The sequence below is a fragment of the Lepidochelys olivacea genome (assembly GCF_965140295.1).
Source record: "Lepidochelys olivacea isolate rLepOli2 genome assembly, chromosome: 5".
Classification (NCBI taxonomy): Eukaryota; Metazoa; Chordata; order Testudines; family Cheloniidae; genus Lepidochelys; species Lepidochelys olivacea.
In genome coordinates this window covers 44829729-44842132 of record NC_140415.1, presented here as the reverse complement: position 1 = coordinate 44842132, position 12404 = coordinate 44829729, and the positions used below count along the sequence as shown (strand labels likewise).

Here is a 12404-nt window from a genome sequence, read left to right as displayed (position 1 = left end):
CAAGCAGACTCGCTTTTTGTCAAGTTACTGATGACCCCATGTAATTCTAAGGAAATCTCATGTCTGGTTGTTTTTGTACCTAAACAATGGTTAAAATAATTGAGTCATTGATTCTAACTGCTGAGATTTCCAGAAAGGATATATAAACTAAAGATAGAAGGGGCCACACATTGGTATAAATCAGAAGTGACTTAATCAGATTCATTGGAATTACTGTGGATTTATACTGGTAAAACAGAGCAAAAGGTGTTTTTTTATATTAAAGAAATTACCAAAAGAAATTATATCAATGCATCAATGTAGTGTCCAAAGAAAATTCTGACGAAGTTCAGAACACATAGGAAGCACAGAGTCATTAATAGTATAAAAAGAATAGTGGAAATCCCAAACCTTAGAATAAATCACAACTAGAGGGGTCATCGTAACTGCCTACAAGTATCCAAAGAGTTTAAACACCAGTCTCCTGTTTCTTCAATTCTAGAGGGTTGTAACCATAAATATATCATACATAATATGTACCAAGTAGCTTTACATTCAGGGAGCATTTTTGTAGTTTTCCCTGCACCCTACCTACAGACCTTCTGCCTCTCACACACAGACTCATTGGGTAACTTATAGATTTCTCATTCCCAAGAGCAGTAAAATGTGGAGTCTGGACACTAGCTAGGAAGGATGTTCCAGCAGCTTTTACCCCATTAAAAAGGAGCTGCAATTAAAAAAAAAAAATCCTCCAAACACTTTTATAAGATTCCAAAAGAGGAAGGAAGTACATTGTTTATATATGTATTTAGCCTTGATTTTAAACAAAATTTGAGACAGTTACCATCCCCTTGAGATGCTGAGGAGTCCAAGTTTGCAGGTATCTGGATTTCTTAGCAAGAGCGAGTGATACCACAAAAAAAGGTGGTTTTTTGTTTTTTCCTACCCCCCCCCCCGATGTTCTGGTTTAACTTGGATTTTAACTTGAAGAGTGGTCAGTTTGGATGAGCTATTACCAGCAGGAGAGTGAGTTTGTGTGTGTATGGGGGTGGGGGGGATGTGAGAACCTGGATTTATGCAGGAAATAGCCCAGCTTGATTGTCATGCACATTGTGTAAAGAGTTGTCACTTTGGATGGGCTATCACCAGCAGGAGAGTGAATTTGTGTGGGGGGGTGGAGGGTGAGAAAACCTGGATTTGTGCTGGAAATCACTTTAGATAAGCTATTACCAGCAGGACAGTGGGGTGGGAATAGGTATTGTTTCATATTCTCTGTGTATATATAAAGCCTGCTGCAGTTTCCACGATATGCATCTGAGGAAGTGAGCTGTAGCTCACGAAAGCTTATGCTCTAATAAATTGGTTAGTCTCTAAGGTGCCACAAGTCCTCCTTTTCTTTTCACAAAAAAAGGGCCAGATTCCAAAAACGTTACTTAAGCTAAGTCAATGGGATCTTGGAAAGTAACTGTATGAGCTGTAGATGTGTTCTCCCTGCTGCTATTATGGATCTCCACATATGCTTAGCTAGGTTGCCCCCCATAAGAGATTGTGGACAGAGGAAGGTTTCGCAGGTAACCATGGGGATAAGTGCTGAGTGGCATCGAGGAGGTGTTTCATTCTCGCTTGCAGATTCAGTTTCCTTAGGGGATATATTTTTCTTTTCCAACTTTACTCATTTTTTAAATTTTTTTTCAATATAGTAATTTAGTTAATAACAAGAGTGTCTTTGTGTGAAGTGCAGTCTATCCTGGGGGCCAGGTGAATTCATCAGGTAAGCCAGGTGCTTGACAACTCTTCATCAGGAAGCATTAAAAGAAGAGAGATTTTAGTACTCTGTTTGGGTTCTCTTCTGTGTTACTTTTTGTATTCATTTTCTGTTCATCATGGTGAAAGACAGATCAAGAAATAGAATCAAGTAAAAATTAGCAGTGTATTTGACTACACAAGTGTTAGCATCTTTTGCAGAGATGTTATTACTGAAACTTACACTCTATCTATGCATTTCTGCTCCAGAATAACTTTTAGGATGTCGAATAGAATTCTGCCATACTATTAATTGCAGATTGCCAGTTAAATGCTGTACCACTGTTAATGTGTATTTTATTAGATTATGCCCTCTTATGATGACATCTGCTCCATCATTTGAGTCATTTAAAATGAGCCTGAACAAAGCACTGGAGAATGATCTGTAGGCAACAATACTGTACCTATGAGTTTTCTTCCATCTGCACTTCCTGCAATTCTATGTCAAATTTATTGTCCCTGCTTATATTTGCATATGGGATACATTTGTCAAAACTGAAATGATTAACTGAACCAGAGCAGTGAGAAGTATCCACAGTGACCTTCCAGTCGCCAGCCACTGAGATTATCAGGACACGCCTCACGTTTTGTGTTACCATCCTATAGTCATGTTGTGTATTTTCTACTAGTCATCCTGCGTTACGTGAAGAATGATGGGAAGTTAAACTCTGTGATGTTCAGCAACACCCAGCTGGCTGATGGGAAGCGCCATACAGTCCTTTTGAGGCTGAGTGGTCTGCAGCGGGGATCCATCACAGCGGAGTTATATCTGGACTGCGTGCAGGTGGATGCCATTCAAGGTCTACCTAAAGCTTTTTCAGGTCTATACCACAGCTCAGAGTCTGTGGAAATTCGCACCCTAGCTAAAAAGGCACAGGTAAGTATGAAAACTTAAGGGCAGGTGGGGCAATTAGAAAGAGGGTGCATTGGCAGTGAGAAGGTTTTCCAGTAATCTGTAAAATGAATGGAAAATAGGGTGGCTTCTCTAGATACAGAGTGAAATCCAGGCTGCACTGAAGTCAATGAGAATTTTGCCATTGATTGCAAAGGGAATGGGATTTCCCCAGTTTACAATCTAATATAATCAAGATGTTTTAGTCTAGGTATTACTTGAAGGTCAGATTATTTGTAAATTGTCACCTACAGCAAAAATGAAAGCTCTAAGTAGCTTCCTACAGATTTTTAGGTAGGAACAATACATAGGCTGCATATATGCTCAATGTGCATGCGTACAAGAAATATGCAGTTTGACTCTTCCATCTCTAATGATTGTGATTCAGAAATGGAAGGAATAGGAGGAAAACTACACTGGCAATGATCTGGAGTCAAAATCCCAGCTATGTGATTATAACCTTGCTATCCACTTCTGCCTGGGCTATTCCAAGCAGGGGGGCTGACATTTTTTGCTGTGATTTCCATATCAACAGTCCTAGGAAAGCAGTATCTTTCAGGAACACAGCACAAACATCTTCCATCATTGCAACTAGTTGTATGCAAAAAATTCTTAACAAAATGGAAAGCTAGTCAAAAACTGAGTGTTTGCTCCTCATTTTATTACAAACTTGAAAAGGAGCCCATTTCTATGACACAAAATGGTAAGGTACCCATATATTTTTTTGGAGTGAACATGATTTTGTTTTCAAGCAAAAAATGTCTTTGCACTGAAATCACAGAATTTTTTGGTATTGTTGTTATAGCAATATCTATTGCTGAAATTCGTTGAATGAAATCATGTGATTCAAAATGGCAAAAAAACAAACCTGTGTGAAAATCTGCGAAACCAAAATGTGGGGTTTTGCCCAGCTCATTGCAATGTATTCTGTCAAAAGGACTTTATGGAATGGCCAAAGTAGTGAGGAGGTACAGTAGCGTGGCCATTAAGCCCCGCCCATCCAACATGGGTTTAGAGCTATGCACACATCAGTTAAAAAGCTTGCCCCATTTCAAGATTGCATGCTTGTTTCTTTGTTGTGCTGGAGATGGATGCTGTGAATTTCTCTGATTGCTCCAGGACACTTTGGATGAGCTGAAGCTGGTAGTGAAAGGCTCACTTTCCCAAGTAGCAAGTCTGCAAGATTGCTTCCTTCAGCAGATTGAGCCTGCTGCTCAGAACACAGGTAAATAAGTTACAATACCCTGCCTCCATAAGTTATCCTGAGGAACCAATTATGGTGTATTTTATAAACCTGAAGAAACCATTCAAATTAATGAGGGCAACCAGATAGAATCATGGCCATGATGACATCATGTACATTTTTTTTTAAATGTCACAGGATGGAGGGGAACACAGTCACAGATGCATGTAACAAAGCAACAAGTCACTGACAGTTTTGGGAGAGTCAGTGGTGCTGGGAAAGGGCTTTTCTTGTTTGAAGGGGTACAAGCCAATCCAACTGCTCTTTAGCTCAGGCTCTCACCCAGCTGGTGAGATAGTTCTGCTTAAAGCAGAGGCTCTAATTGTTTTGGATTTTGAAACAGATTTATTTTTACATGTAACGTGGTTCCTGGTTATTGAGTTGTCATGGGTAGGGAGAAGCAAAATGGGTAAGGGCTGCTGTGATTGCTCTCCTAGACAGTAAGAGGGGAAGGAGTAGACAGGGCAGAGCAAAGTGGTTTAGTGACAAACTGACTGTTTTCATAGTGTCTGGGGGTAGGGAGGAGAAGAACAGGTTAATGTTGTGCATACAAGATGTCAACATTACATAAGACACTGAAGCCAATAGGGCCAGTTTAAGACTAAAAATATCCTTGTAAATGAAAATACAGGATCTGTGACAAACCCTCTTTCCCCTGCCACCTCCTGGCAAAACCACAGCCTTAATCATTTTAATGAGGATTGATTTAATATAGTTGTGAGACAGGGTACATCATTTTTACACAAGAGTACCCTGTCTGGAAAACAAGAATTCTGTTTCACTAAAGTTTTCAAGGTTTAAAAAGTTGTTTTTGTCCTGCAGTGGAACTAAGGTGACCACACAGCAAGTGTGAAAAATTGGGATGGAGGTGTGGGGGTAATAGGCACCTATATAAGACAAAGCCCCAAATAGTGGGACTGTCCTTATAAAATTGGGATATCTGGTCACCCTAAGTACACCAGAGAGAGACCCTTGAATAGCTTAGAGCCTGGTGGTTGGGGCATTGCCCTCAGATGTCCTGCTCCAAAGCAGAGACTTGAATCTGGATCGCCCACACCCTAGGTGAGTGCCTAACCATCAAGCTGTTGGCTATTCTGGGATGGAAGTGCTCTCATTTTGACCAGAAATTCCATCATGGACCTGAGAACCTTCCTGATGAAAATTTCATCAAAATTGAAACTTTTAGAGGAAAGGTATCTGTTTCCACAAATCAGCATTTTCTGATGGAGGGACAAAAAAATTCATTGAAAAATTCCTGACCAGCTATTTGTATGTGTGTTAGAGCTTCATAATGATTAAGTAAAAGTCAGGGACTGGTTGTGGACAATGAACAAAAATTCATGGAAGCCCACAACCAGTACCTAACTTTTACTAAAAATACGAAGGGGGTGGGAAGGGATGACTAACAGTGGGAGCGCTGCCGGAGGGGGACCATGAGGGCTGCTGGTCCACTGGCCCCAGGGTCTAGCTGCCTGCGGCTGCTCTGGCAGCCCTGGGGCCAACCACGGCAGCTGCTCCAGCCATGCTGCTGCTCTTGCGGCAGGGGCTGACCCAAACCGCCCCTCCACTCCTGCTGCTTCAGCCCTCGGGATGCTGCTCCGGCAGCCCTGGGTACTGGCTGCTAACCACTGCTCAAGCATCCCTGGGCCTAATCGCTGCTCTGGCCCTGCCACTGCAGAAGTCATGGAGGTCCCCAAAAGTCATGGAATCCATGACTTCCATGACAGAATTGTACCCTTAATAATGATGACTGGAGACGCTTTGGTTTTAGCTTCAGATGTCCCCTGTTGCAGGTTTCCATTTCCATGATACTTTATATTTTTGTTTAGATGTACAAGTCTTGAGGGGTTTAGTACTAAAGGTTCCTTCTTCTTTCCCCTAAATTGGCATGCACTTACAGATACATCAGGAAATTAATTCAGCACTGTCACTTGTAAAGACACAAAACTCAGTGAGCAAGATTTCCAAACTGAGGCCTTGCATTATTCCCTTTTGGAAATATTTCTATAATTTTTGTTCACTAATTAATAACTTAAGGGTGAAACCCTTTCCTATTTGGTAGTTAGATGTGGCCTTTTATGAGACCTGGATGAGCATTTTGTGCTGGCCTCCAATTTCAATCACGTACTCACTTTCAAATGGAATTCATATAATATTAAATGCAAAAAACCTATGTTAATATAATATCTTCATAATTAAAATCATGAAAAGAAGAGATGCAAATGTTCCAACAGCAATATTAACTCAGCTGGATTGCACATCCTGTATGTTTCACTGTGTATCTTTTACAACAATAATGTATCAAGTGAATGCACTACATTTAGCCAGAATAAACAGGAATGGAAATGCTTAGCCATCCATGGGTATAGGATCCATGTATTTTAGGAGAGACTCATTTAAGTTGAGCTGTACATGGGAGTGGTGGAGAGTCTGGGAGATAAAGAACTGTCAGTGGTCTTGATAGCCTGCCCTAGGACTCCTTACTCAGATGCCAGCTATGGCAGCAGCATCCCTTTGAGACCCTCCTTAGCTGGCCAGGAGACTTGAGCAATGCTGATGTGAGATGGGAATATAGTGATCCTGGGTAGGGGCTGGATGTGTAAGTTTTGGGCCCTGTCATTGTGGACAGAAATATAAAGCAAAACGTAGATTTTTACAGTAGACAAAACCAGGGTGAGGCATTTAACAACAACCTGGCTGGTTTAGTTTGCTTTAGGGTTTTTGGCTGACACAGAACTGGGCTAGTAGATCCATGTAGTTTCATATCTATTGGCCACACCTGGCATGCCCCAGCTCCCTCCTGGAACAAGCTGCCATGGGACACTGCTTGTGCCATGTGCTTGCTGAACAACCGTGTTAACAGCTTCTCTGAAGCTTGGTTTTTGCAGTGGAGCTTTGATAATTCTCCTATGTTTAGGACCTACTACAACTGCAGAATGGGGGCAGGATTTGGCTTTAAATGTAGAAGAAAAAATGTTACAGGAAGCATTTTTGGTGCATGCAAATTTAGATATCTGGGCATTTCAAAACCATCCTGTACAATTCACAGCACTAAAAGCCATTAGTCCACCTTTAAACCTAAAGGTTTAAAAGTCTACAAAAATTAAGTGTTCACACCTGATCTGTTTTTGATTTAGAGGCTGGCAACAAAGCAGCCTCTGAAACCATAAGAATTTTACATTTTTTGCAGATCTCAATCAATAATGGCTAAACCAATTCTTTGTAAAGAAAAGTTACTACATCTGGCCTGACAGCTTGCAAGCCAAGTTCCACACTTAAGTATTTTTGAAATGGCCAAGATATTAAGTCTCCCAAAAAAATAAAAGTTGGGACTGAACTGATGTAGCAGTTCCAGGTTACCTCAGCGTCTTTTATTATTTTGATGAGAAAAATCTGAAATGAAGAAAAGCCAGTATCTTTCAAATTGGTCAAGTCCCCTGAGCATGCCAGATCAGACCAGAAATGCTTTGAAGTACAAAACAATTTAGTAAACATTAATAAGACCAATTTCCATATAAGCATTCAATACTGCAGCAAATAAAGTATATGTAAACTCACATATAGCAACTATATATTTAACAATTTCAAAATACTCTACCTGCTTAGAATGCAAAAATATCAATACATATCTTGTGAATTTTGCAGATATCTAGATTTAAATTAACAAAGGAGTAAATTAATTGGCGCTTGATTGAATAACCTTGTGTGAGAGTTATATACAGACACACAGTGAGATGGGTCAGAAAGCCCTAATTTGGAGATACTAAGTGTTTCACCTCTCATCAGTTCAAATCCAGGCCAGATGGGTAGTGACTAGTTGTTGATACCATTTGATGGCTTTAGGGTGCCCTGAAGTTAAAGTAACCATGTGTCTTGGTTTTGCCATAAGAGGCCTGGCTTTTCATATGATATCCTGGCGTCCCCCAAACTTATTTCTGGACACCTGAAATGTCTTCAATTTTAATTTAGACTATCAAAATTTATATATATAATATATAATAATAACAAAATATATATTCAAGATGTACTGCTCTACTGAGCAGAATTTGATCTATGTCTACCAGGAACAAACAGTCCCAGGGAACTAGCTTTCAGTGTGATGAACAGTGTGCAGAGTGGAAAGAAAAGTCAAATGAATGTAGATACTGTCAAATCTGTTCTTTGACTCACAGTGAATGTTATTGACATGTCCAGTGCATTATGATAAACTCATTCAGAACATTCAGTAAAGGGAAAAAGTCCTCCACTCTGAGACATATGCACATGCTGCTGCTAAGTCAGAAATGGGCAGTAGTGGTATCAGCACACATTTCTTTTGCATGGCTATTTTTTGACCCTAAAAACCACCACCACAGAAGTGTCTCCTTTTTATTTTGAAAATATGGTCACCTTGCCTGAGATTAGTCATCTCAGCCTGGTTCCTAGTGGAGCCAGCAACACAGCTAGTTCTAACTGGTGTACTTGTTGACAGTATCAGCAAAGAGTCCAGACATTGAATGGGCCTGGAGCTATAACTGTCCTCTAACTCTTGAAGATGGTTCTCCCACCATGTTGCACCAATGTGGAGAAGTTTGCATTTCCTCTGCCTTTGCTGTCCCTGTTGTGTGGCTAAAAAGGAGTTCAATCTTCAGTGCTTTGAATCCAGTATTTCTGAAGAATATTGAGTTCACACAGATGCTTTCCTAAAAATTAAAGCTATTGCATTTCCATTGTGTTCCCTCCCTACTGATGCTAAGATATTATGAGTTATCTGCTCTAGCTCATCCTCTAAGATGGTTTCAGTTCAGACTTCAGTGCTGATCTTGGCAAATGAACAAAAAGCTACTAACGTTGTGCATGACTTCTCATTTTTGTTGTCCCTACAGATGATTTTAATAGGCAATTCATGGGTCACATGATGCAAATGAACCAAATACTAGGAGATGTGAAAGACCTTCTCAGACAGCAGGTACTGTATGAGGCTTTCAGCACGAATACCTCAAATCCAGATTAGAGCACGGCTTCGTGCAGCTTTAGGGCAGAATTTACCTAAGTGTGATGCTCCTGTACAAAGCTTTCTGTCTGCGCAGTGGGAATGAAATGACCCTGTAGGGGACCTACACATTCGGGCATGTTGTGGAGGGGCCACTAGAGGTGGGGCAGGAGATGGCCCACTTATATAGCTCCATTCACCAGAAACCCCTCCATTCAGAGTGCAGAAGAGCTGTAGCTACTATTCTAGCCCATTGGCTAGCTAGATAAAGGTAGTCTTGCACATGAAAAGGAAACTAATTGCACTATTTGCCTCACTGGTGTGAAGTCGCTAGTGTTTCACTGATTTGCTAAATATCTTTTACTAACTATGGGCCTGATTCTGCAAACACTTTCTACTGCACTTAGGCCCCAGTTCAGCAAAGCATTTAGGCATATGCTTAAGTCTACCTCTATTCAGCAAAGTGCTCAAGCACATGCTGAACTGTAGGCACATGCTTAAGTCCCATTTAAGTCAATGGGATCTAAACGCATGCCTAAAGTTAAGCACCTACTAAGTGCTTTGCTGAATAGGGATGGACTAAATTGTGGCCATAAATCTTACCACCATGAGTAGCCCTATGGAAGTCAATGTACAATCTGTGTAGAGTAGTTCTCTACAGAAGATGATAGGACTACTCATGCTAAGTAGCACCATGCTTGGGAGTAAGCATTTGCAAAATCAGACCCTGTCATTATAAGGTACTTTGTGAATGTTTAGTGATTTTATTAACGTCTAGACAAGATATAATGCTGCTATGGGCAGCCAGGCACAAGTTAGTCACCCAACTAATACATATTTTCTGTACCCTAAAGATCAAGGAAACAACTTTTTTGAGAAATACTATAGCAGAATGCCAGGCATGTGGTAAGTATTCCTGTATTTTCTATAAAATTAAGAGAGGACCACATAAGATTTGCAATTGTTTTAAAACAATCCTCATTGGATTGCCACGATTTGATTTATAGGAAGTATTGAAAAACAAGCCTATTCTTCTGGGCTCTAGGCATCTTTGACTTAAGTTAAAAATAGATTCCTATTGGGGTAAAGCCTAAAGCTTCCGCTCCCCCCAAAACCAGAAAATAACCAGTCAAAACCAAGCAATACTCTACCTCATCCAAAACAAGCAGCCCTCATCATGCTCCTACCCCAGGAGCTTAGCCTTTTAGCATGCCAGGAAGGTACTTGCATTCAGACTATTTCAGACCAAGAGTCAATTCAGTTCTAGTGGAGAGCCCATCAAAGATTATCCTGATAGCAGTTCCCTCTCTTTTCAAGTGATGGTGTTCCAGCACCTTTGGTGACCACTGTTCTAACGGTATTTCGTGCGGGGAGAGATGGAGGGAATCCCCAGTAGGAAGGTCAAAACTTACTATGTATGTAGTATTATTGTAGCTGTGTTGGCCCCAGGATATTAGAGAGACAAAGTAGGTGAGGTAAAGATATTACCTCACCCACCTTATCTTTCTAAAACCTACTATGTGCACCTCAGCACCTCAGATTCTACCTGCGTGCAGATCGTGGACCACCGGTGCCACATGGTCCCTGGGAGATACACTGCTTAATATGAAAAAAGAAAAGGAGGACTTGTGGCACCTTAGAGACTAACCAATTTATTTGAGCATAAGCTTTCGTGAGCTACAGCTCACTTCATCGGATGCATACTGTGGAAAGTTTAGAAGATCTTATTATATACACACAAAGCATGAAAAAATACCTCCTCCCACCCCACTCTCCTGCTGGTAATAGCTTATCTAAAGTGACCACTCTCCTTACAATGTGAACTCTGAAAACTCTGAAAACTGCTTAATATGCATGTTGTTAAGAACCTTAGTAGAATAGATGAACAAACAAACAGCCACTTTCGGCGCCAGCTCGCATTGCCAGGCTGATTTAGGGAATCTATACGAACCTTGCATTGAAGTAGTCTAATCCTGAGGTGACACAGGTATACGTACAGTAGCAAGGTCTGTATTCAAAATAAATGGGCAATCTCCTGGCCAAACAGAGAGAATTATAAAAGCCTTTCTGAAGAATCCTGGGAATTCTAGCTGGGAATAGCTAGAATTCATAGCTGGGAATCCAACAGTTCCCCTAAATGCCAACTCTTTTACCAGCAGAGGACACCCCCCCTTATTCAGAGGAGTAAGAATAATTGTTGCCAGATCTTCCAGTAGCTTCTCCCACACTATCAGCCCCCCACTGAATCTCACCTTGATTAAGCTTCAGCTAGCTTAGTTTTCAAACATGTGAGACACAGACTAGAGCCACAGGAAGTTTCTTTAAAACCTGCACTGTGTTAATCAGCTGAAGGGATAAATTATATGCATTGGTACCATTCTGGCACCTGTCTCGTTCTCCCAGATTTGTCCTTTCCCACTCTGGTCAGTCTCTCAGTACATGAAACAATGTTCTGGATACTCTGTCACATATTCAATATGCTGCCACTTGCTGCCTCCTCCCTCCCCTTTTTTCACTCCTCGTAAATTCTCCTCTCTCTGAGGTGAAATAATAGCTCTGTTTTTTACACTGAGGGCAGCATTGCTGATTTAGCCAGAGTAATAGCTCACCTTGTCTTTCCAATAGTACCATCAACCTATAATCCCTCTGGGACCTGTTCCCCATTTGTCCTTGTTAGGTCACTCTAAGCTGCACTTATTGCTTTGCTCTGGCCAACATCAGAAGTTATAAATTATAAATCTGCTCTGGGACTAACTCAGCAGAAAGACATTCATATCCCTGTGACATATACAACATAGCCTTAACCTCCACTATTCTGCAGGTTCTTGATCAGTTCCCAAACAAAAGTCTCCTCAATCACAGTCCAAGAAGTTGCTACTTCCGCAGACCAGCCAACGTAAAGGATATTTATGATGCAGAAACACAATCCCACTGCTGAGCAGTGGATTAAGTATCTCCTAGAACACTTGCCAATTGAAATGCATGATGGATATTTCCTTGAATCACTAAAACTGCTGTTCTTTCTACTCAAAGGTTTGGGAGCTACAAACTTTCCAACTCTGCCCCCACTGCCCCCTAAACCCAAATGCGAAGCCAACTCCTGTTCCAGGGGGGTCAGGTGCACAGAGACAGCAGATGGATTTCAGTGTGGGCCCTGTCCCGAAGGGTTCACAGGAAATGGAGTTACATGCTCAGATATTGATGAGGTAAAATATTGACTTGTAAAAAGAAAAAAATCCCAACTCATTTCTCACATAAAGGGCTGCTGACTCTTGCTTTCTGCACCATTCACTAACTGGCTGCACCCTGAATATTAATAAATCCTGGGCCAAGTTCTCCACTCCATTACACCAGAGGTATGTTGCCATGACTCCATTGTTGTCAGTGAAGTTACATGGGTGAAAATTTGGAGTTATACTGTGGTGACTCAAGACTACTGTATTTATTTTTCAAGTATCTGCAGTATGTATTTTCATTTTACTCCTCTCTGAATGTTACATTGAAAGGGCAGAGCT

General features: G+C 41.0%; 1 protein-coding gene across 1 annotated transcript in view; it reads left to right on the top strand.

Moving 5' to 3' along the window:
- Positions 1–12404, top strand: part of THBS4 (thrombospondin 4) — a 57361-nt gene that overhangs the window by 10134 nt on the left and 34823 nt on the right. The window contains exons 3-7 of the mRNA XM_084628481.1: positions 2412–2659; positions 3794–3899; positions 8783–8865; positions 9744–9795; positions 11923–12095. Of these exons, the coding sequence (XP_084484607.1) occupies positions 2412–2659; positions 3794–3899; positions 8783–8865; positions 9744–9795; positions 11923–12095 (662 nt within the window). The remainder of the gene's footprint in view (positions 1–2411; positions 2660–3793; positions 3900–8782; positions 8866–9743; positions 9796–11922; positions 12096–12404) is intronic.